The 20,357-nt window shown below is 54.3% G+C and overlaps 7 protein-coding genes across 7 annotated transcripts; 2 read left to right on the top strand and 5 right to left on the bottom strand.

Annotated features, from left to right (window-relative positions):
* Positions 1 to 1,727: 1,727 nt before the first annotated feature.
* C7974DRAFT_97249 (uncharacterized protein) lies at positions 1,728 to 3,775 on the bottom strand. The gene is made up of 3 exons (XM_046147629.1): positions 3,369 to 3,775; positions 3,112 to 3,317; positions 1,728 to 3,058 (listed from the first exon to the last, which is right to left on the bottom strand). Exons 1-3 carry the CDS (start codon positions 3,650 to 3,652, stop codon positions 1,800 to 1,802), a joined length of 1,749 nt encoding a protein of 582 aa, XP_046001199.1. The 5' UTR covers positions 3,653 to 3,775; the 3' UTR covers positions 1,728 to 1,799.
* A 2,230-nt stretch (positions 3,776 to 6,005) lies between these two features.
* On the bottom strand, positions 6,006 to 7,277 carry C7974DRAFT_302134 (mitochondrial distribution and morphology protein 10; the record flags this gene model as incomplete). The annotated part of the gene is made up of 3 exons (XM_046137884.1): positions 6,006 to 6,811; positions 6,855 to 7,133; positions 7,181 to 7,277. The coding sequence occupies 3 exons, from the start codon at positions 7,275 to 7,277 to the stop codon at positions 6,006 to 6,008; spliced, it is 1,182 nt and encodes a 393-aa protein (XP_046001200.1).
* Positions 7,278 to 7,435: 158 nt separating this feature from the next.
* Positions 7,436 to 8,373, top strand: C7974DRAFT_385035 (mRNA turnover protein 4). Its single transcript, XM_046140912.1, has 2 exons — positions 7,436 to 7,697; positions 7,753 to 8,373. Exons 1-2 carry the CDS (start codon positions 7,507 to 7,509, stop codon positions 8,267 to 8,269), a joined length of 708 nt encoding a protein of 235 aa, XP_046001201.1. The 5' UTR covers positions 7,436 to 7,506; the 3' UTR covers positions 8,270 to 8,373.
* A 24-nt stretch (positions 8,374 to 8,397) lies between these two features.
* C7974DRAFT_468623 (uncharacterized protein) lies at positions 8,398 to 9,189 on the bottom strand. Its single transcript, XM_046146404.1, has 2 exons — positions 9,033 to 9,189; positions 8,398 to 8,981 (listed from the first exon to the last, which is right to left on the bottom strand). The coding sequence occupies exons 1-2, from the start codon at positions 9,097 to 9,099 to the stop codon at positions 8,608 to 8,610; spliced, it is 441 nt and encodes a 146-aa protein (XP_046001202.1). The 5' UTR covers positions 9,100 to 9,189; the 3' UTR covers positions 8,398 to 8,607.
* Positions 9,190 to 9,643: 454 nt separating this feature from the next.
* On the bottom strand, positions 9,644 to 10,416 carry C7974DRAFT_385038 (uncharacterized protein). Its single transcript, XM_046140913.1, has one exon. It carries the CDS (start codon positions 10,230 to 10,232, stop codon positions 9,996 to 9,998), a length of 237 nt encoding a protein of 78 aa, XP_046001203.1. The 5' UTR covers positions 10,233 to 10,416; the 3' UTR covers positions 9,644 to 9,995.
* A 4,719-nt stretch (positions 10,417 to 15,135) lies between these two features.
* Positions 15,136 to 17,786, top strand: C7974DRAFT_97336 (uncharacterized protein). The gene has a single exon (XM_046147630.1). It carries the CDS (start codon positions 15,252 to 15,254, stop codon positions 17,436 to 17,438), a length of 2,187 nt encoding a protein of 728 aa, XP_046001204.1. The 5' UTR covers positions 15,136 to 15,251; the 3' UTR covers positions 17,439 to 17,786.
* A 683-nt stretch (positions 17,787 to 18,469) lies between these two features.
* Positions 18,470 to 20,152, bottom strand: C7974DRAFT_385048 (uncharacterized protein). The gene is made up of 5 exons (XM_046140914.1): positions 19,927 to 20,152; positions 19,697 to 19,839; positions 19,431 to 19,490; positions 18,783 to 19,383; positions 18,470 to 18,736 (listed from the first exon to the last, which is right to left on the bottom strand). Exons 1-5 carry the CDS (start codon positions 19,990 to 19,992, stop codon positions 18,548 to 18,550), a joined length of 1,059 nt encoding a protein of 352 aa, XP_046001205.1. The 5' UTR covers positions 19,993 to 20,152; the 3' UTR covers positions 18,470 to 18,547.
* Positions 20,153 to 20,357: the final 205 nt, after the last annotated feature.

Consider the following 20,357-nt stretch of genomic DNA (forward strand, 5'->3'; position numbering starts at 1 on the left):
CTCAGTTGCGCCAAGCCCCAATCACAGTCCTGAATAGTCCTGTCGTCGCGTTGACGTCGGCGCAGGTGGCTGGCGCTGGAGCTGCGGCGCTCGGGCAAACTGGGCTGGAGAAGGGTCGGCGTGCGAAATTGCTGCTGTCGCGTGCAAGAGGCTCAACAGCGGCTGCACCGTTGTGAAGGGGCCTCACGCTTTTCAGGAGCAAAATTGTCATGGATAGCTGCGCGAATTGAGCAGCCCCATCACGCTCCCGCCCGTCGCCACCGCGAAAGCGCCCCTGACTTGGGCCCAAAGCGACGAAGCTTCGCTGATCGCGCCCACAGCCCAGAACCTCGATGCCGCACCAACGCTGGCGATGCTCCGCGTCGGCATCCGCGTCATGGCACCCAGAGCAAGGCGCTTCCAATTTCATCCCCGAGCACCCTCGCCAAGCTGCCACTTTCGTCCGAGATGCCCGAATCCGCTGGCTGCCAGCCTTACTGCTGCAACAAGCAAGCGCTGACGCCCTGACACGGCCCTAACCCCTCTGCTGATCCTGGGCGTCAGCTCATCAAAGCTCCGTCAATCACAGTGACACGGCCGAAACGCTGTGAGACCTCGTTTCCAGGCGCCTGTCTGTCGTATCACGGTACTCACGTTTGAGATTCCAGCGCCGAGTACGCCCGGCCGTAGGCCGTACGCATCATTGTGTGAAAACTTGTCTTGTTGAAGCAAAAGTCGCGCGCTTTTTTTCTCTTGGCCAGAGCCGTCTCGTACGAACGTATTCGCGGAGACGAGAACCCAAAACTAACTTCCCTCCCTCTGATGAGACCAACGTGTCCCACGTCGAATTGCAAAGTGTAACTGGTCACAAACAGTATCGTTGACTCTCAGTAATTCTACGCAGGCCAATCGTAGACCGACATGGCGTTTCGCTTGCAAACCCGGTGATTGCACATTAGGATTGTCATCAATAAACCGTCTCTTCTGGATACGAGTCAATCTCAATTTCCACTGAATATCTCGAGTCTATAAGATAGTCGTGCCTCCCCAGACCAATTTCATCCAGACTTTCACGACGTGCAGTGCGCTTGTTGTGTACGTTTGCAATGATATGTTTTTGCTGACTCTGATGCAGAGATATTTAACTGTTTTGAACCGAAGAAAGCAAGCTTTCAGCACGCCCAGCGGCTACGACCATTTCCAAACCCCCAGAAGATGTTGCAAGCAAGATTGCAAGCAAGATTGCGAGCATCTTCAAATCCTCCTCCACCGGCAAAGGGTATGAAATTGCGACAAAGGAAAAAGTAACAACAAAAGAACTCCGACAAAATTGAACATGAAACCGCAGTGCGTAATGCACCGCATAGCAACCGCCAACACCGCGACCAATGGCCCAACAACCACCGAGAGAGGTGGTGGCGCAGGATCCACCAGTCCGCCGTTCTGTATATGTTCCATCCCTCAAACCCAAGCAACGCCGTAAATGTAACCAATCCCGTGTGGTGGTCGTTCAGTTTGCGTTACCAAGATTTGTGAAATATAGGTGGATTGAATGGTTTTCTCAGGTCGGTAGCGACAAGAGGCAGAAGAGGAAGAATTCGAACAAGAAGATGCAATATGTCGAGCGCTTTGAGCCAATATGTAAGGGAAAGCAAACACACATTAGGTATGAATAAGGCCGACAAAGGTGGCTGCAGCAGGCACTCGCGTCTGTCTCAAGACCGAGTCCTGAGCGGTACAACACTTCCGCCAACGGAACAATGACAGGGTATTAACGCGAGCGAAATGACAGCGACCCGAAACACAACATCACCTTGTGATTACATCTGATGATGGTGTTCAGGCGAGAGACCCGAATGGTCGAGTGTACCGAAAGAGACCAGATTTTGCATGTCAAGGTCATCGACGTTCTCTTCCATAAGTGGCGAACGGAAGGGAAGGTTCAGGTTCTGCTTCGCGTACATGTCTGTCATGTGAAGCGTCTCATCTGACATGCCCTGGTCATGAGGCATGGGGTATACATCTGCAGAGCCATCGCGGCCAAAGGAGTTGAGTGGCGGTGACTGGTTGGCAATGATGGGGTCATGGTGGCTCAGTTGTGGCATTGGCGATGCCAATGCTGATGAATGCGGTGGCGGCCCCATGGGTGTGTGCACATACGGCGGGATGTTGTACTGCTGACCAAAATTCGAAGCAGGGATGTTATCGTTCTGAGGCCCAGATGAGTAGAATGACGGTGTGCCGTATTCAGACGGTGAGTTTGCTGTTGTGGCCGACATGGGGTATTGGCGGTAATCACCCATGCCGTAACCAGCGGATGTGTCAATGCTGAGGTGGGGGCCAATAGGGCCGGAGGAGGAGTGAGGAACGGGAGCAAAAATCTCCGGGTTCGGGATGTATGCTGATGGCTCGGGCTGGATCATGAAAGACGGCATAGGGTTACGCAGCATCGAGAAATCAACCGCCACAGGCACGGAGCGAGAACGCTGGCGCTTGTGTCCTCGCGGAGGGAAAGGACCTGGCGTGAGGTGGGAGTCATGAAACATGCCACTGTGGGGATGGACCAGATGGTTGGGTTGCGAGGCAGGGCGGAAGTTGATTGGGGAGACGGGCGCCGAGACCGCAATGGCATGGGGGTCGTACATGTTATGGCGGTTCTGAAACGCCTCCAGTGAGACAAGTTTCGCCAACTGACCGCTCAGCACCTTAGGGTGGCCACCAAGGTGGTGAACCATAACCTGAGATGCTTGCTGATCTTCGGTGAAATCGCCACATTGGAAGAAGCCACCTGAGCCAGATGAGTCCATGAAAAAGTTCGGGGGACGGTTGAGTTCCACAACGAGACCTCCTGGTCTTTGCGAAGCGCCCTCAGCATTTGTGGCCATGTCTCCGTTGTCAAGGCTGATGTTCTTGATGTATGAGAAGGGATACTCAATCTTGTAACCAGCTGAGTCGTTGTTGATGTAGTAGGTGATACAGCACTTCTCCGGCGAGTAGAAGATGACCAGGTCCATAGCAGACTGGCCAACCCTTCTCCAGCTACCGACGCTCAAGGAGCGGACGGAAAAGTGTGTGATTACTGATGCTTGTTAGTTGATGTCCTTGGCAACAGTGGTGTGATTTTCAACATACCGACTTTCGAGGAGCTGGTGTCAGTGTTGAGGAGCATGCCGCTGCCATATGGGATGCCACCTGCACGGCCGAGGAAGCTGCTTCCTATCGACTTGCCAGACTCCATGGCCTGGAGCGCAAGGTATCGTCGCATGGACTCTGGGATGTCATTGCAATCGTCGCCGTTCTCAATGCTCTTCTTAGCAATGTTCTTTATCTTGGCTCGCCTGTATCCACGTTAGTATAGTCGATGGTAGATTGAGGATGACTTTGCGCACCTGTTCTGGAACCAGATTTGTACTGAGCGCTCGGTCATGTTGATCTCGGACGCGATCCTCTCGCGGGTAACGGCGGTGGGAGTGGGGTTCTTGTTGAATTCGACCTCTAGGGTGACTAGTTGGTCCTGGGTGGCCCTCTGGCGCTTCTGGTTCTTCTGCTGCTGGGTGAGGGTGCTTTTGCGGGGGGGACGACGTGCGGCAGAGCTTGAGGACGGTGTCGGAGTAGCTGCGCCGGTGGCAATGGGCGAGGGAGTCGACTCCATCATGTCGTCGGAGGACTGCATGTTGAGTGAGTTGGTGAACCAAGATCGAAATCGATGTGATTCAAGATGGGAAGGGGATATAGGAGGAGCGGTCAAGCCTGGCACCTCTGTCTATCAATTCGTGAAGAGTCGTGTAGTAATGGGTCCAGATGGCGGAAATGCGAAGGTATGAGAGCGTTACGAGGCGTTCGGTCAATCCAGTTGCGCAGTGCAAAGGAGTTGGCGTAGGGGTCGAGGCTCGAGCTACCGTCCAGGCGCGTAGTGGTCTTCAAGAAAAGAAGTCTGCTAGCCAGGGAGCAGGTATCGAAGTAGGATCGTCCAAAGCGATGATGGGTCGGGAAGGAGTGGAACGGGGCCGGGGAAAGCTAAGGAGCGGACAGGCTGGGCCTAAGGATGGGTGGAGTAGAAATGAATGTGGGCAAAGGCCGAAAGGAATGGCGGCACTTCGCAGAAGTCGACAATAGAAGGGAACGTGACGAGAGATCGCAATCGCACCAGACGTGAGGTTGCGGACACCGGAAGGCGATGGATTAAGACAGTCGTGGGGGAAGGGGGAGATTAAGATTAAGGGCATCAGCAAGACGAGTAGGGGGGAAAAGGTGCCATGCCGCTTTGGGCTGGCGCCTGCCACCAAGCGCGACCGGCCGCATCCACACGCGGCGTCAGGATGCAAGCTTAGCACCGCGGCTGGCCGTTTTGAACGCCAGCGCCAAAGACCGGCGGTGACGCTGGAACGCTTGCATGGTGCTGCGACTCAGGACGAGGCTGCCACGCCTGCGGTGCCCCGTCGTCTGGCACGCGTGAAGCAGCGGCGGCGGGCGCTGTATCTGTGTCTTCGGAGGGCGTCGTGAGCGGCCTTGGACAGGCTGCGCGCGTGCTGTCCGCCGCTGTCCGCGACGGCCAGGGGTACCGCAGTGCTGAGCAACCAGGCGCGTCGGACTCGGACACCCTGGTCGTGCGAGAGCGATTGAGTGGAAGCTCCCCAAGTGCGCCCCGGCCAAGCTCTTCTTCAGGAGGCGTTCACGCTGGGCCACCCTTGTCGCAAAACAACTCGCCGACAGCCTGACGGCCGCCTGCTGGTTTGCGGGCGCTGCAGCATACCGTGGTTGTTTGAAGTTGCGGCCGCATAACACACTTCGTTGCGTGAAGAGCGCTGCAGACACTAGCTCGCTGGGCGCGATTCAAGCTCAGGTACGCGTACCAGAAACCGAGACGATCCACCTCCCAGGCTGCGGCGCCTCGGTATTTCTGCAGCGAAATGCCGTCCGTAGCTCTGCGCCGCGTGCAGCGGAACTCGTGCTGTCATCGACGCATTGTGCGGACTGCGACGCACGGCTGACGCGCACTGGCATCCGCCGCACAACGTGCGGTTCTGTGTGCTTCACCGCAAGGGGCAGCAGACCTGGGCAACTCCAGCGGCAGACCCACATTGGCTTCGTGAGCATGTCGCAGGTCCTCAACAGCCCCTCGTCGCTGATCGCTCGGGTGAGCCGAAAGCGAGAGGGATCCTGTCGAGCATCAGTGCCCGTGCAGCCTGTGATCGTGCCCAGATTGAGGCACTCGTTCCAAAAAGACCCAAGTTGGTGAGCTTCGCCATCGTCAAGACGAGTCAACTGCAATCTCACCGGCCCAAATGTCTCCGTTTGGGAAACAAGCTAGGCCGGCGTCTAGTCGCCCTACAGCTGTCAATCTGGCGTACCAGCGGGCTCCCTGCGACCGACAACAAGGCTCACGCCAGTGTCGCCAGGCACGGCAGCATGAACGGCGGAACACGTTGCAAGCGAACAAACAAGAGCCCAGCATCCCAGAATCCACTCTCCACTGCAGTGCAGCTCGTCGCTCGGCACTGAGCGGAAGCGCTGCCACCCTCGAGCACGTCCAGCCATTCAAGTCTAATGTTGATATCCTTTCTCCCGCACCCGTCTCTGTTTGATCATCTGCACGCAGTTGTCTTTGGCGTTTCTCGTGCCCGTAGCCTACCACCATGGCCCTTGTCGTCCTTCTCACAAGCAGCCATGACCTAGACTTACTCGTATGTCTTAATCCCACGCCGTCGGATTCAGAGTGCAATCGTGCTTACCACTGTTAAACTCCGGACACGGACGTCTATGCTGTGATCAAAGCCCATATGGACATCACGTTCGCCCAGAAGCCGTGTGCGCCATTCAAAGCACCAACCCGCGCTACACGACTCTTTCGAAACGGCCTATGACGCGCAAAGACCTCAAAACACGCTTCCAGAAGCTCTACAGAAGGAGGGTCATCGCTGCTCGTCTAGCTCGAATTGACCGCCACTTTGACTGCGGCATATCCCGCGCATGTATGATTGATTCATGTGGTCGTCTATGTTGTGGCTTGCGCAGTCTGACAAGACTCATGAAGAGTATTGCAACTCGAGTCCGACGCAACGAAGGATCTGCTCCCGCTTCTTGAGGTCTATGCTTGCACCAAGCGTGAAGAGCAGTTCTTTAATCCTGCCTTCCCAAAGCACTCCCACGCGCCAATCCTGGTCAACCCTGGCTTTCAACACGCCAGAGACATCATCATCGGGAGAGATGGTGGGCTGCTGCCAATCTGGTCGCAGTTTCTTAACCGCCCACTCGACATCAGTGCTGCTGCGTCGCCGCCACAATTCGCAACCAAGCTGAAGCTCGCTTTCGTACGAGTAAAAATTGAAGTCAAAGCGTGAACAAAGCGCCAGACTAGATCCAGCTTTAACCGCGTAGGTGGAAGAAAGATTGCCCATTAACGGATTCAGTGTGAGCGTCATAGTGTAGGGAAAACCCTGGTGGTTGGGCAGTGTCGTGAACCGTAAGCCAGTGCTTATACCTCCACTCTTGTTCAATAAGCCATAGTACAGCTCCGCGCCTGCGCTGAAGCGACCATAGGCTGGTTCCACTTGATCGACCGCGGTCGGTTCGGTTGGCGCATTTCTAGGGTCAGCGCCGAAATTGTATAGACCTCGCACGCCCATCAGCGCCGAGTCAGTGCTGTACATGTACTCGGTGCTGTATTTGCCCACATCGGTCTGCAACAGTGCGAGGATCGTTCCCCCGTTGTTAAGGTTCGAGTCGCTAACAGCAGCGATCCTGAGCTGTCGAGTGGCTGTGAGGCGGCGCAAGTACAAAGCTTCGAGTCTAGATTGGGGGAGAAACACTCGTCCATAGAGCAGCGTGTCTGCTTGTCTCAGCCTGAAGCCCTGGTCACGTCGTGAACGACTTACTCTTGCGGTCAACCCGCTTGCCCGCATGCCAGAGCTCCCACCACCAGTTCTCATCGGGTCGTCTCAGCTCTTGCACATGCTTGTAGCCCCGTATGACGCTCTTCAAATCGATGTGCGAGCTCTTGAACTCCTTCCTCAGCGGCAGTGAAGAGTACAGGTAGGACACTGAGCCATCTACTACTCCCACGCTACCCAGCGTGTACGATGTCGCGAAGTTCGGCGCAGCAAGGGACGAGATCTGCAGTCGCAGGCCTTGGGGGATCTGGAAGTCGAGCAGTGCTGTCTTGGTCAGTACCAATTGCGCCGCAACCTGAACCACGACCTACCTCGTGCCGTAGTATTCAGCGCGCCATACGAGTTGTCGAGGTTCCAGTGCGAAGCTTCGTAGAATGCATTCTGCACATTCTCCATGAAATCTAACATGTCGCTGTCACGAGCGAAGCATGCTGAGGACGCTCTGTAGATTCGCGAACTCGAAGCTTGCTTGACAGAGGTAGAGTGACGACCAAAGTGGAGCTTGAGCCGCGGCTGCGTTGCGCTAACTTAAGAGTCGGCGGTCGCTTCTTGTCCCGCCGCGCATTTGAACTTTTTGCGACCCAGAACTTTTCTTGAAAAACACACAAGTTTGCAAAACCACAACAATACCGCCAAAATGCCCAAGTCAAAGCGTTCCAGAGTAGTACACCTCACCAAGACGGACAAGAAGGGCAAGGAGCTTTCGCAAAAGCTCTTCGCCAATGTCCAAGAGGCTGCTGAGAACTTCGAGCACATCTTCGTCTTCTCTGTTGAGAACATGCGCAACTCGTACTTGAAGGAAGTGCGCGCTGAATTTTCTGACAGCCGGTAATTCTAGGTCCCGAATCATAAGGCACAAAGTTCTTTAGTAACATTTGCGCAGATTCTTCTTCGGCAAGACAAAAGTCATGGCCAAGGCCCTGGGCACAACGCCCGCTGAGGAGCACCTCACAAACCTCTCCGAGCTCACCAAGCACCTTGTTGGCAACGTCGGTCTCTTCTTCACGAACCGCGAGCCTGCCGATGTCCTCGAGTACTTCGCTGCGTACTCGCAGACCGATTTTGCACGCGCAGGCGTCACCGCCACCCACACCTTCACAATCCCGGCTGGTGTCGTCTACTCGAGAGGTGGTGAGGTGCCTGCTGAGGACGACCTCGCACTGCCTCACAGCGTCGAGACCACTATCAGGAAGTGGGGCATGCCCACCAGATTGGACCAGGGTAAGGTCACATTGGATTCGCCTTACACTGTGTGCAAGGAGGGCCAGGTCATGAACAGCCACCAGACTGCGTTGCTGAAGATGTTCGGCGTTGCGATGGCCGACTTCAAGATCGACATCAAGGCGTACTACTCGAAGAAGACCGAGGCTATCATTGAGGTTGATGCTATGGAGGAGTAGAATTCTTGGCAGGACAACCATGCATCTGGGCGGCGTTCAAGAGGCGTTCACATAGTTCAGGAAAAGTCAAACAATAGTACCAATATACCCTCATGTTGACACGATCTGCAGCTGAGCTAGCAAATATACGTGAATGTGGTCTCTACAACAATTTAGGGCTCGAAAGATTGAACATCACCTTCATAACAGCTGGGCAGTCTTGGCTCAAGAAGTCACGGGTTGTTCACGTGTCTAGGATCATGTACAGCATGAATATTAACTCCGTTCCTGCATCCAAGTTTTCGTGAATGTTGCTGTTATCCGACACCATGTATCACATGTCATATCCCATCATTATTTCAAGCCAGTACCAGCCCAGCAAGCAATCCACCAGCAACAGCGCCCACGACACCAACACGGTTTGCAACAGCAGCTCCCGTACTCTGTTGCGCAGGACCTGATGACGATGCTGAGCTAGCTGGAGGCGTGACAGTACTGCTTGCTGTCCTCGATGCGCTTGAAGATGCGCTCGACGAAGCGGAGCTGCTTGCAGAACGCGATGATGTCACCGACGAACGCGACAGTGTTGACGGAAGGATGATGCCAGAGATTGTAGTGGCCATGCTGAAAGCATCGGTAGGTGCGATGGCAGGGAGATCGGTCTGCGTGGGAATCACCAGACCGGTTGATGCGAAGAAGGCCGCATCTGAAGGGTTGAACATGGGCCCTGTGTCTGCAGTGCATTAGCCTCCAACCTAAATTCGGGACAGTACGTTGAACTTACAAGTTGATTCCTGCGCAAACGCAACAGCCGCAAAGCCGAGCACGAGCATGCACGATGAGCGGAGCATCTTCACTCTGGCAGACTAGCAAGGTAATGAAACAAGAGAACGTTGAATGTTAGCGAGTGTAAAGTGTAATTGACTGCGAAACCCCAGACTTGCTCCAGCAGCAGCAGTGCCAACGCTCATTTAAAGAATGAACCCCTTTGAGGTCATCGCACAAGCTTCCAATAGCGTGCATGATAATGCCCAGTCAGAGCGCACGGAAACACCAAGGACCACCAAGAACGTTTGTGCTGTACGAGGGTGCTAGCCTGTCGCGTGCGTTGGGCGCTCGTGTTGCTCGGATACCGGCTACTGATATGGATTGGTGGACGTCACCTTTGTATGTGAGGTTATTTCTAGAACCGTCGTCCGGATACGAATTACTGAGCTATTGTCAAAGAATCCGTCATCCTATCGATGCGTAGTGGGAGTTGTCAGGTGAGCTTAGCCAGCTTAGGGCCGGCGGCTGGGTTGCAGGCAACGCCCCACTTTGGCGGTAGACTTGGCAGGTACGACATAGTGATCCACATCTCTACTCTTTGACATCAGCTACATTGACCATTGCTTGCCCAGCTCTTTCGCGGCTCTTTAGACGATCTGTTCATGCTGCCTTGTGTCTGAGTCTGTGAGATCGCACATAGATGGATTAAGACTTGCACACCGCCGTGCTCACTCGAGCCCCCTGTCGAGCCACATTGATCTATCAGAGCCCTGTCCAGATGAAACGCAATCGTTGTCACTCCAAGAAATCCTCGTGCAAGACTTGTTGCCGCGGCCCACTGTAAATGTGTGACAAGGAGAAAGACTGTTTGCATTCATCCGTAAAGCCTGCGATATAACCGAGCAGAACTTCTTTAGGCATTTAGCAACAAGGCACGACTGTCAGACTATCTTTCCTACCATAGCGCTGGAATGCCAGTCTAGACATGGAGCATGCTAGCATCCATTTCGCAGGACATCTTCCTCCAGATACATATTCCTACGCCCCTCTCGCGTGTCAGTAACCCTGTCACGGACGCAGTGGTTGATTCGCTAGCCACCACCGGTATGCCTAGTGGTGAAGTGATACTGACCGATACACCGCTTCTTGTGCTCAACACTACTATGCACAATATTGTGAACTTCTCTCCAAATCTGTAAATACCAACAATACGCATTTGGCACGAATGACACTCGCTATAGTTACGCAAACAAGCGTAAAGCGTTTCGCTCCCCAGTCGGTGATGGCAACATCAGAAAAAAGGGAAGGAATGCCTGGAATTTCGAAAACCGGGGTATCAGTACCACACAATGGCTCGTCGCTGCAAAGTATATCAGCCGTACCACCTTCCCATGCCTTCCTAAAGCTGTCGTGAGCGATGTCGACTGCACCCAGGCACGTCCGACCAGCCACTTGACACTTTTGTAGGATTCAAACCATCAATATCGTAGCCAATGAGCAGCCTAACCACTACTGAATACCTCCATTTGATTGCATACACGCCAACAAGAAAGCACCAAGTGACTGATTGAACATGCCTGGGGGCAGTACTCAAAAAAACAAGGACGACTCAGGCAAGAAACTACAGTCCATCCAACTTATATCAACTCAGAACATTGCCGACAAGGAAATAATCGTTAGCGTCCCGTCAGCTGAATGGGGCTTCAAATGCGAATGCACTGGTTGCTCCAGCGCAAACGTTCGCCAATGTGACACGGTCATTTACGAAATACGCAACCTGCACGCGCAGATCGACACGCTCCTGCCCCCGTTCTCGCCCACACATGTCCAGGCGTACGTTCCTCGGGTGAGGGATCCAGAAACTTTCGGCGCCGCCTTCCATGCCCATGGTCGCACAGATTCATATTTAACTAGGGTGTCGGTAGCCTGAAGACAGTTGGCAGCACTGACCGCGATGCAGACACAAGCAGCCGGCCGGGTTTCTGAGGACGGCAAGTAAACCTTCGCCCCAACTAACCTTATTCAAGATGGGCTGAGGACAGAGACCTGGGAATGCACCCAGGCGGTACTGGAGAAGGCACTCTTCTACCTGCATACTGAGTATGCTAGTATAAGTCTGTTCGAAGCTGTGAGACTAAATGAGATGATATGTGCGGAGCAACTATCCGCTTCCGCGATTCGGACGTGCTACGTCGTGTCCATATGTTCATGACTGCAGCGATATCCAGAGGCAAGCAGTAGTGATCTATAAGACTTCAAATGCTCCGTTCTAGTGTGAACTACTGGTTAAGAACAGATGGGTAGTCCAACAAATTGCCCGACAGTGGATCTGTAATTTGGTATTGTTCACGATGTTAAAGTACTGACTGGGTATCAATAGCAGCAATGGCAATGTTACCTAAGAGTGTATAGCTGCCGCACCTCAGCTGAGGCTATAGTCTTAGTAGGAAGTTATGTTGCCCGGAATTTTGTGTCCGCTACCCCAATTTGTGTATTTGACGATGTTGCAATTACGGTAAGCCTTGGCTCGGTATCATTTTTTGTGGATGATTTCTCAATCAGTATGCTCACAATAGGTACGTTCTGTGGTTTGATTGAGGCTTGCGGTCTCTGAGTTCAATCCCGCTAAATCCATTACTGTCGTATATATCGTCAATAGAGATATGAGTTCCATCAAATGTCCTAGTATTGGTGGTTCTTATGTTAATATCGGCTTGAAGATATAGACAAGTTGCACAATCCCTTACTACTTTGCCTGTGCCTACGGACTGCAAATAACATCCAACACCCCTACAAGTCACATACTAAAGAGTCGTGCCATGGTGCTACAGCCCATTATCAGATTACAAGCCAGCGAAGTTGTAGTGGAAGGAATGCTCGCATAGATTGAAGAAATATTATAGTTGGCTTTATTACCTGGGTCGCTGTTCACTGGAACATACGGTTCATCGCATCCACTCCCAAAAAACAATGTTGCTATTACTCACTTTGTTATAATTCTGTAGCAATCTTGAGCAGAAAAACTGGCTTATAGGTTAGAGTTGCCCAATCAAGGTTCGTAGAGGGAAGATATTATCACTAAACAAATATATGTCGCCGAGAAAATTACAGAGAGCTTTCACCCACGCACACATGAAAGTAAGTATATATCTAAGCACTAAGTGTGCATAGATCTTGCAAATTGCGAACCTCCGTACGTGCATATAACTGTAGGCGTGTGGATACGAACTGAAAGGGAGCTCACGTATCCGCCAAAATAATAAAATGCAAATAAGGGCCGTCGAAAAACATGGAAGGGGTGTCAAGAAAAGCGAGAGTATGCAACAGAGAGAGCATCCGCCCAAGAGGTGGATCAATACGTATCTGAAAGAGAATCAAGCATTCAGAAAAGGGGAAACACTGATGAGAAGGAAACGATCTGTAAAAGAAGAGAGCATCCACAAGAGATAGACAGAGCATTGTCCTGAATTCTCAGCTCGTGTTTGCAAACAGTGACTTCAATCAGGCTGAGTGATGGTGCATAATAAGTAGCAAGGCTATGTTTGTCGAAGTCTTGCAAGGGTTTCTAACTGCCCCGGCAGCGTGAAGGTGTGCATCGTCAAGACTTGTACGACATGTGCCGAATGGCTTCTTGACGTCTTTCTGAATTCAGCAAGGGCATGTCAGTATCTGGAGAGATGGGGACTGCGAGACTGCTGCTTGATAACCTCAATGTCTCTGGTCAATAGTGATGGCTGACTGTGACGAGCTGGTATAGGGAGGGACGCGTGGGTACGGGCAGAAGTTAATGCGAGGGAAAAGACCAGTGGCCGTGGAAGGCAAGGTTCTGGTTGAAAATTAGTGAGAGACTGTTGCGGACATGATTGAAAGGAGCTCAACATTTGGCCTGGGTCACTTGTTCCAATTTCATACCTTGGAGAAGGCTGAGGCTAGGCAGACACACCAGTGCCGGGACTTCCGGATCACTGAACAATGAAAGAGTCATAGAACCTTTCCAACAGCCGAGCTAGCAAAGAGCACTCGTGTCGAATGGAGCCACTCAGCAATGGTTCTGCGATTCATTGACTGCGATAGAGATGCTTCGAATCCTACAAAAGTGCCAAACGGCTGGTGGAACCTGGGTGCGTTAGATGCCCTCAACGGCTCAGTGAATATATCGGAATGTCATGCTATCCTGTGAACATCTACTGAGCGGGAGCAATAATGCTCTTACCAACTCAATTTCCCAACAGGGTGAAAGAAGCGCATTGGTTTTCATGCCCACCCATGTGTCAACGTATGTCAACATTTGCCAACGAGCGCAGGGCCTTTGTAAAGATCGCTTCATACGGCAAACACAGAGGCTGTATCAGAACGTACTCTATCAAAAGGTCCAGTGGAACCCAGGGTGGCTCGGTCCACACCTCACTCCAGGCTACGACCGTAAACATGCAGGATAGACGACGAGAAACCTAATTCACCCTACCCAATGCCTAGGTGAGGCCTCCGGATCAGCTGGCACCAAAGGTGTCGCTTCCGATGATATCTGATACATACCATGGCTATATTCGCTGTATAAGCGGCTTGAGCGGACAGCGCTAAGTCAAGGACTCTGGTACGGCACCGGCACGTAAGAAGGCGGCTCGCCCCGTCCGGTGGGACAGTCCTTCACTATAAGACAAAAGGTCCGCTCCTTCGGCCCTATCAACAAACGCTTTCACCCACACGATCATAGAAGAACCAATCGTTGTAACAAAGCCAAGATCCGAGTCTAACTGTTGGCAGCAGGCAGCCAGAAAGCATGCAAGTCGACCGGTGTCCTCATACCTGGATGTATGCGGGCTGTGTTCTTGATCCGGATCGTGACTGCGTCGGTTCGGTCGCTATTGGTCTGAGTCTGAAGGGGCGCATTGGAGAGCATGACAACATGCAGATGCGGGGCGTAGGTTAACTCCATGCAACAAGAGCAGGGCAAGCATAGATCGGCAATGCACGCTGCGAACTTGTTCGCAGCTACTGCGCATTGCACAATCACAGGTCTCATTGCTGGACGTGACTCGCTTCAGGACAGTCCCGAGAGTCCGAAGTCGAGTCCTTCAACTTTGCTGGCATTGTGCGGTACAAGGGCACGATTGGCCTCGCAATGCAACGTGATTGTATGCGCTGGGTTTCAAACGAAGCACAATGCTTTGTTGTCCTACGACAGCATTTCCGTACATGCGCTGTGCTCCGTGAGTATTACCATCGCAGGTAGGCAAACCTAACGTCCATAGCCTACGAGGCCAGATGCTCTGACGATCGTAAGGGCAAGCATATATGCAGGTGGATCATGCGCACGTCGTACAGAGCAAGCCATCGAGCCCATCGAAGAAGGCAAACTCAGATCGCTCCGAACTGTTGCAATCAGTTGCCTGCTCTTGAGAGGGCGTCAAACGCGGGAAGTCAATGGTAGGCACATCACAGGACAGAGAGAGGCCTGTGCAGAGTGCCTAGCGCCATCGCCCGTTCGTCTTGCCTCTACCGAACTGTCAGCAGCAGCCACCTGCACCAACACTCCTTTGACAGCCGGAAAGGCCATGGTCTGCCGCTGAAATAATACCGACACCGGATCTAGTGAGACGGCGATATGCACGGCTCGTTCCATCGAGGCCACCTCATCTCTCAGCCTGCTCCGAGGGTGTGGCCAACCAACCATCTCGAGCCTTTCTGCTGCACGTCGCCTCGGCTGCATACAGATTTGAAGGACTCATCAGGCATCCGGTGAGCATCTGAGGCTCTGCGTTCCATTCTGAGTGGCTTGGGCGGTAGATCGGCTTCTCGGTTTGCCTGTTGCTTGCGCAACAAACTCAGCCTGGTGGCTTCGGCCGGTCACTTCCTTCGATGGCCAATCTCTTAGCGAGGCGTGCGAACGACTCGTTCGCAACCAATCAATATTGCCAGAGTTTGCTAGATAGTAGCGTGTAAACTTGGAGGTCGAGTCCCGGAAGGACCTTTCGCCCCTGCTGCGTCGAGATAGTGCAACCATGGCCTTGGCAGGAGGGCAACGTACACGTCCCAAAGTGACACGGCAAGATATATGTAGGTCTATATAGAGCCTTCGAATGCTTCACTTTGCCTTAGTTCTCCAGTACTACCTTTTAACTGTGTTTCATTACACTAGTGATCCTTCAGCCTCAATAGCAAATTCGACATTTGCTGAGGTTCGGACTCTTTAACCTGCTGCTGCTTAGCCTTAATTACTGCCTTAGATCTCAGCATGGCTCATCAATTCTCAAATCCGCACCAGTCCCACCCGACACAGATGCCTCTCAATCACCAGAACATTGGACAGCAGCGACAAGGCCCTGTGGCGCAACAACAGATGCCGGCAATGGGCCAACAAAGGGCCATGCAAGGCCAGCAGCTCCCTCAGACCTCCTTTTCATCAAGCTTCGACCCGCAATTTGCCCTCTTCACTTTCGAGAAGGCCAAAGGCGTTGAAAGCTGGGAAGACGTCGAAGCCGAACAACAGCACATCAAGGCCCAGGACCTCCAGAACGAAGTGAAGAAGTTCCAGAGGAACAAAAAATCGGTCAAGAATGTCTTGAACGAGATATCGTCTTCCAACTGCCGGCGGTTGATCAACGAGCTCGTAGAGGAAGAGAATCACATACTGTTCAACAAGAACAGGACTCTGCAATGGAGCATCGCCAGCCTCGATGTAGAGTGGAAAACAATCAACCGTCGTCATCGACAACTGAAACGTGTTTCGGTAATCCTTCAGACTGGACCATCCGGATATGATGATCCTTCAGCCATGAAGAATCCCACTCCCATGGCCATGAAGCCTCAACCTATGCAATCTAACCAGTCATTCCCGCAGCAACCGAACCAAGCGGCACAAGAAATGCCGCAGCCGCCACGAAACCTCCCACATCCAGCTCAGCCGCCTATGGGGCAGCAAGCACCGCCAGCGCGAATGCCGCCACCTCCAGGACAACCCCATGGGCAACCTCACGGACAACCTCACGGACAACCTCACGGACAGCCTCATGGACAGCCTCATGGACAAGCTCCACCCCCACCCCCACCCCCACCGCCTCCACCGGGCATGGCGCATCTTCCGCCGCCCCCGCCCGGTGCACCATCTCTTTCACATCTGCCACCTCCGCCTCCGGGTTCTGCTCATGCCATGCCGCGTCCACCAGCACATGGACAGCAACAACCTCGGGCCATGCCCGGCTCGTTCCCAGAAACGATTCAGCGTCCTGCGATGCGACCTGGCCAGCCAGACATAACATTCTTGAACACTTCTGATCCGAAGAGACAACCCAAGCACAGGGGTCGCCATGACGAGATGTCTACTGAGTCAGAAACCGACAGTGATGACTGGGAATCGGAGTCTGGAGACTCATCTTCTGATCGCTTTCGCATTCGTCATGTCGAGCACGGTGAGTTTGCTCACGTTGGCAAACCCAACAACCGTGGCCGCTCAAGGCAGTCCTCGCGATCGAAGAAGTCTCGACGCAACAAGTCGCACAGCAAGGTCAGGAGTCGCAGCAGAGGCCATGCTCGACCTGATACACACCGAAGGTACCGCGACTCAGACCTCATCGACCCACCGCCTATGGGCAAGTACAGCCCGATGTCATCGAAGAACAGCTCTCCCAGCTCCTCCAAACAGCAGCTTCCACCCATCCACATCCACATGAACACCGCTACGGCTGAGAAGCTGACACGCGCAAACGAGCGCGTTCGACGCGACAGCCACGGTGCATCATCACCAGACTACAGGAAAGAGAAGTTCACCGCCGAGCCCATGTCGCGCGGCAACTCCTGGGACCGGCACAGCGGCACAGTCTCATTCAACGACAACTCGTCCGTCCACACGGCCGACGACAGCGTCTTCTCCTCGCCCGAGCGCCACGGGCGCCGCAGCCGCCACGCCTCCGACATCGTCGAGCACTCGCCCAAACTGCGCTCGCGCAACCTGCCCCACCGCCAGGAGAGTTACGGCCACCCACACCCCAGCCACATCTACGGCGACGTCGACGCCCGCCCGCGCCGCGCCCCCTACCCAACCCCCAACGACTACCCCCACGACCCGCGCCCGCGAGACTCGTACTTCGACGACCTCCCGTACAACACCCGCCCGGCCGCGCACCGCCGCAACAGCGTCCAGGCGCCGCAGAACAACCCCTTCGACGCCGCGCGCTTCCCGCCGCGCCTGCCCCGCGCAAACACGTTCGCGCCCGAGATGCACGAGCCCGCGTACGCGCAGCGCGAGCCGCGCTACATCGCGGAGCAGCCGGCGCAGGGCACGTTCCAGCTTGACGAGATTGCGGAGGCGCTGCAGCATCTGCAGGAGCAGAAGAGGCGGCCGCTGCATGGAAGGCGGACGAGCGATTATGACAGGGTGGGCGGGTATGGCGGGTACGATGCATACGACCACCGTCGGTACTGAGGCGTGTGTACGGTAGTCTCTTTGTATGTTTAGTTTCCGGTGTTAGAGCAGGATGGCGCTGGGCGTCTTGGTGTGTTGGCGTATACGTTGGTTGGCGTTTTGGGAGTCGCGGTTGCTTTGGCTTGTACACTTACGATCACGGCGTGTCTAATATCATGAATACGATGCAGTCACACAGCACTTGTCTACCTGCCTCCATCACAATCTCGAAGCAACTTTGAGGATCAAAAGACAGAGCCGGCAATGAACAACCAACACCAAATCCCATCTCGACCCCTATTGATCTTGTTCCAACCACTGCAACACATACTTCACCCTCGCCCTTGCTTCACCCAACGACATCAAAAAAAGCAAAAAGAAACGGGGCCCCACCGCGATTCGAACGCGGGGCCTCCTGCAGACTTGAGAGTGAACCCAAAGCAGGACTAGACGTTGTTAGACGCTTGTCGTTGCGCTGTGCCATTGGCTGTAACTTACATCATACCACTAGCTGGATGGTTATTAGAGAGAGCTCGGACGACGACTCGGAGAGTGAACTTACACCATGAGGCCGTTTTATCGATAAGGAGGTGGCGAAAGACATCGTATAGATAGCAGGTCAATCAGATGGTGGGAGCAGGCGCGAAGCGCTGTTCGCGTGCTGCGCGGACGCGCTCTGGTGTCCAGACCCGGTGGGCAGGCTCCATGGTGACACAGAGTGAGATTGGGCGCGCAGCTGCAAGCGAAGGGGGCGGTGGAGACGAGCGAGATGCCGTGGACTGCGGACGCGGAGCTAGCTTCCAGCCACTACGGAGCTGCAGATTGCAGGTGGCGATACATGCATTCCCGTGCTCGCCTGCAGTGCCGACATCTGTCACTGGGGGGCTCTTTGTCCGAGCTCCAAACAGGTCCCTCGCATGAGAACTGGAGGCTTGCTGTAACTGCTTGGCACGTCAACTTGCTTGGTTGCCCGTCTGTCGGGTGATTGCGAGACATTCAGAGACAAGGGGAGCAGCAGACACAATGCGATCAATGGGCGCGGAGGATGGCAGCGCAGATCTAGACACATTTGAATACATTTCAATAGGACAAGCGTGGGTGCGACTACGATTCACGTTTGATTTGCATGTTTAGGTAGTCCATCCGTCCCACCCGGAGTAGATTGACCGAAGACGATTCTTCTCGACGTCACCAGTGAAGATCGAGTCGACCGCGCCCACGCAGAGCCTCTGTATCTCTGCACGACTGAGGTTGAAGTGTTGTGCGGCAAGCTCGTATTCGTTTGACAGGGGGCTGCAGAAGACGCCAACGTCGTCGGTCTGTGCGACCGTCAGCGGAGCTCGTAGTAAGGAGGCGAAGACGTACAGAAAGGGCAACTGGAACGTTCGTGTGTCTCCACATGCCAAAGTGGTGATCGCTGTAGGTCCCTGTGATCATCCTGGCATGGACATTGCAGCTCAGACACAGTTCGACGCCAATGTTCTCTCGTTCGATGACTTTGCAATACTCATCCTTGACATGGATGACATGCCCGAGTCGATCTGGCTTCCACGACAGCAGCGTCTCCAGCTCAGTGTCAGATGCAGAGATCTCAGCTTCAGCGAAGTGCAGCGTCATTTTCAGACCCGCAGATTTCGCTCTGACAAATGCGTCTGTGAAGATTTGCACATCGCCTTTAGCCGGATCACCGCAGAGGTCAATGCCTACGACGGACGGATGCTTGATGCACAGGTCCACAACCTCTTCAGCCTGAGCGGCCGTGTTGCGACGGTCAACAGAAAGGATCAAAAAGGCTCGCATGGAGTTGGCTTCATCTTTGTTCCACGCGTTTAGAATGCTCAGAACGGTCCTGACATAATCGTCCTTGGTGATGCCTTTCTCAGGTATCGCCCTGGGCGTTGTTCGCAATTCCAGGTAGACGACGCCGTCTGCCTGGAACTCTCGCAACACAGCACGTGTGGAGTACCTTTTCCCAGTCAATGGAGGTCATGTTGGTTGGCTTGCACGACGTACTCTATACTGGGGAGGTCGCTGCACAGCTTGTAGATGTACGACGAGAACAATGGGAAGAAGCTGCGGCATTGGTCAGCATGGCAGCCGACTACAATCCCGTGGCGAAACAGCGAGTAAGATGCTGTGATTGCGACAGGATGCAAGGCACCACAAGAACGTGTATCAGAAATGAGCCTCGGGATGGCAGCAAATGTGCTAGCTTGCTACGGCAACAGGAGACAGAACATGAATCGTGCAGCGCCAGAGCAGAGATCGAGGGGCCATACGTCTCGAGGTCGTAGTCAACCTTGTCAGAGGGAATGGCAGTCAGAGGGTCCTCGACAGTGCATGCGGGATCCTGGGCGATTTTCGCGTCCCAGATGTCGTGCAGGCAGTCGCGGCTGATGCTGCCTGTGAGGTGTGCGTGCAACTGAGTCGCGGGTGGTTAGTGCTGCGAACGGCCGCCCAGCGTGCGGCGTGCGGCGTGCTGGTACTGCAGGAGGCTGGAGCCGCTCACTTCGATCTTGGGCAGGCGCTGGGCAAAGGGCTGCACCGGCGCGGCAGCAGCAGGCACGGCGGACATGGTGCTGGGCTGCGCGGTATTGGTGGCGTGTGGACGTTTCTCGACGTGCACGCGAAAACAATAGACTTCGGAGCGGCGCCTGGTGGTGAGGCGCTTCGGGCATAGCAGCGGCCCCGTCCAGGTCAGAACTGGCGCTTGCCGGGGTGCGGGTGGGCGCGGGCGAATCAGGGGCGCGGTCGCGGAAAGGAGCAGGTGCGAGTGCGAGCAGGAGATTGCGCGCCTTCTTCGTCAGGGCCGCAGGCACAGCAGTTCTCGTGGGCAGCAGCAGCACAGCAGCACAGCAGCGGCGTGAATCAATTATCGCTACGGAGCGCACTGCACGCACTGCACGCACACGGCCACGGCCCAGCCCCGCATTGTCCGCC

Source organism: Boeremia exigua (genome assembly GCF_020726555.1).
Source record: "Boeremia exigua strain MPI-SDFR-AT-0100 chromosome Unknown C7974scaffold_2, whole genome shotgun sequence".
NCBI lineage: Eukaryota > Fungi > Ascomycota > Dothideomycetes > Pleosporales > Didymellaceae > Boeremia > Boeremia exigua.

Coding starts and splice junctions, on each gene's coding strand:
- C7974DRAFT_97249 (XM_046147629.1), bottom strand. CDS start 3,652: ATGCAGTCCTCCGACGACATGATGGAGTCGACTCCCTCGCCCATTGCC. Junction 3,318..3,368: donor CAAATCTGGTTCCAGAACAG/GTGCGCAAAGTC, acceptor ACGTGGATACAG/GCGAGCCAAGATAAAGAACA. Junction 3,059..3,111: donor CACCAGCTCCTCGAAAGTCG/GTATGTTGAAAA, acceptor AACAAGCATCAG/TAATCACACACTTTTCCGTC.
- C7974DRAFT_385035 (XM_046140912.1), top strand. CDS start 7,507: ATGCCCAAGTCAAAGCGTTCCAGAGTAGTACACCTCACCAAGACGGAC. Junction 7,698..7,752: donor GCTGAATTTTCTGACAGCCG/GTAATTCTAGGT, acceptor ACATTTGCGCAG/ATTCTTCTTCGGCAAGACAA.
- C7974DRAFT_468623 (XM_046146404.1), bottom strand. CDS start 9,099: ATGCTCCGCTCATCGTGCATGCTCGTGCTCGGCTTTGCGGCTGTTGCG. Junction 8,982..9,032: donor GTTTGCGCAGGAATCAACTT/GTAAGTTCAACG, acceptor AATGCACTGCAG/ACACAGGGCCCATGTTCAAC.
- C7974DRAFT_385038 (XM_046140913.1), bottom strand. CDS start 10,232: ATGCGTATTGTTGGTATTTACAGATTTGGAGAGAAGTTCACAATATTG.
- C7974DRAFT_97336 (XM_046147630.1), top strand. CDS start 15,252: ATGGCTCATCAATTCTCAAATCCGCACCAGTCCCACCCGACACAGATG.
- C7974DRAFT_385048 (XM_046140914.1), bottom strand. CDS start 19,992: ATGTCCGCCGTGCCTGCTGCTGCCGCGCCGGTGCAGCCCTTTGCCCAG. Junction 19,840..19,926: donor AGCGCCTGCCCAAGATCGAA/GTGAGCGGCTCC, acceptor CCCGCGACTCAG/TTGCACGCACACCTCACAGG. Junction 19,384..19,430: donor AGCGACCTCCCCAGTATAGA/GTACGTCGTGCA, acceptor GACTGGGAAAAG/GTACTCCACACGTGCTGTGT.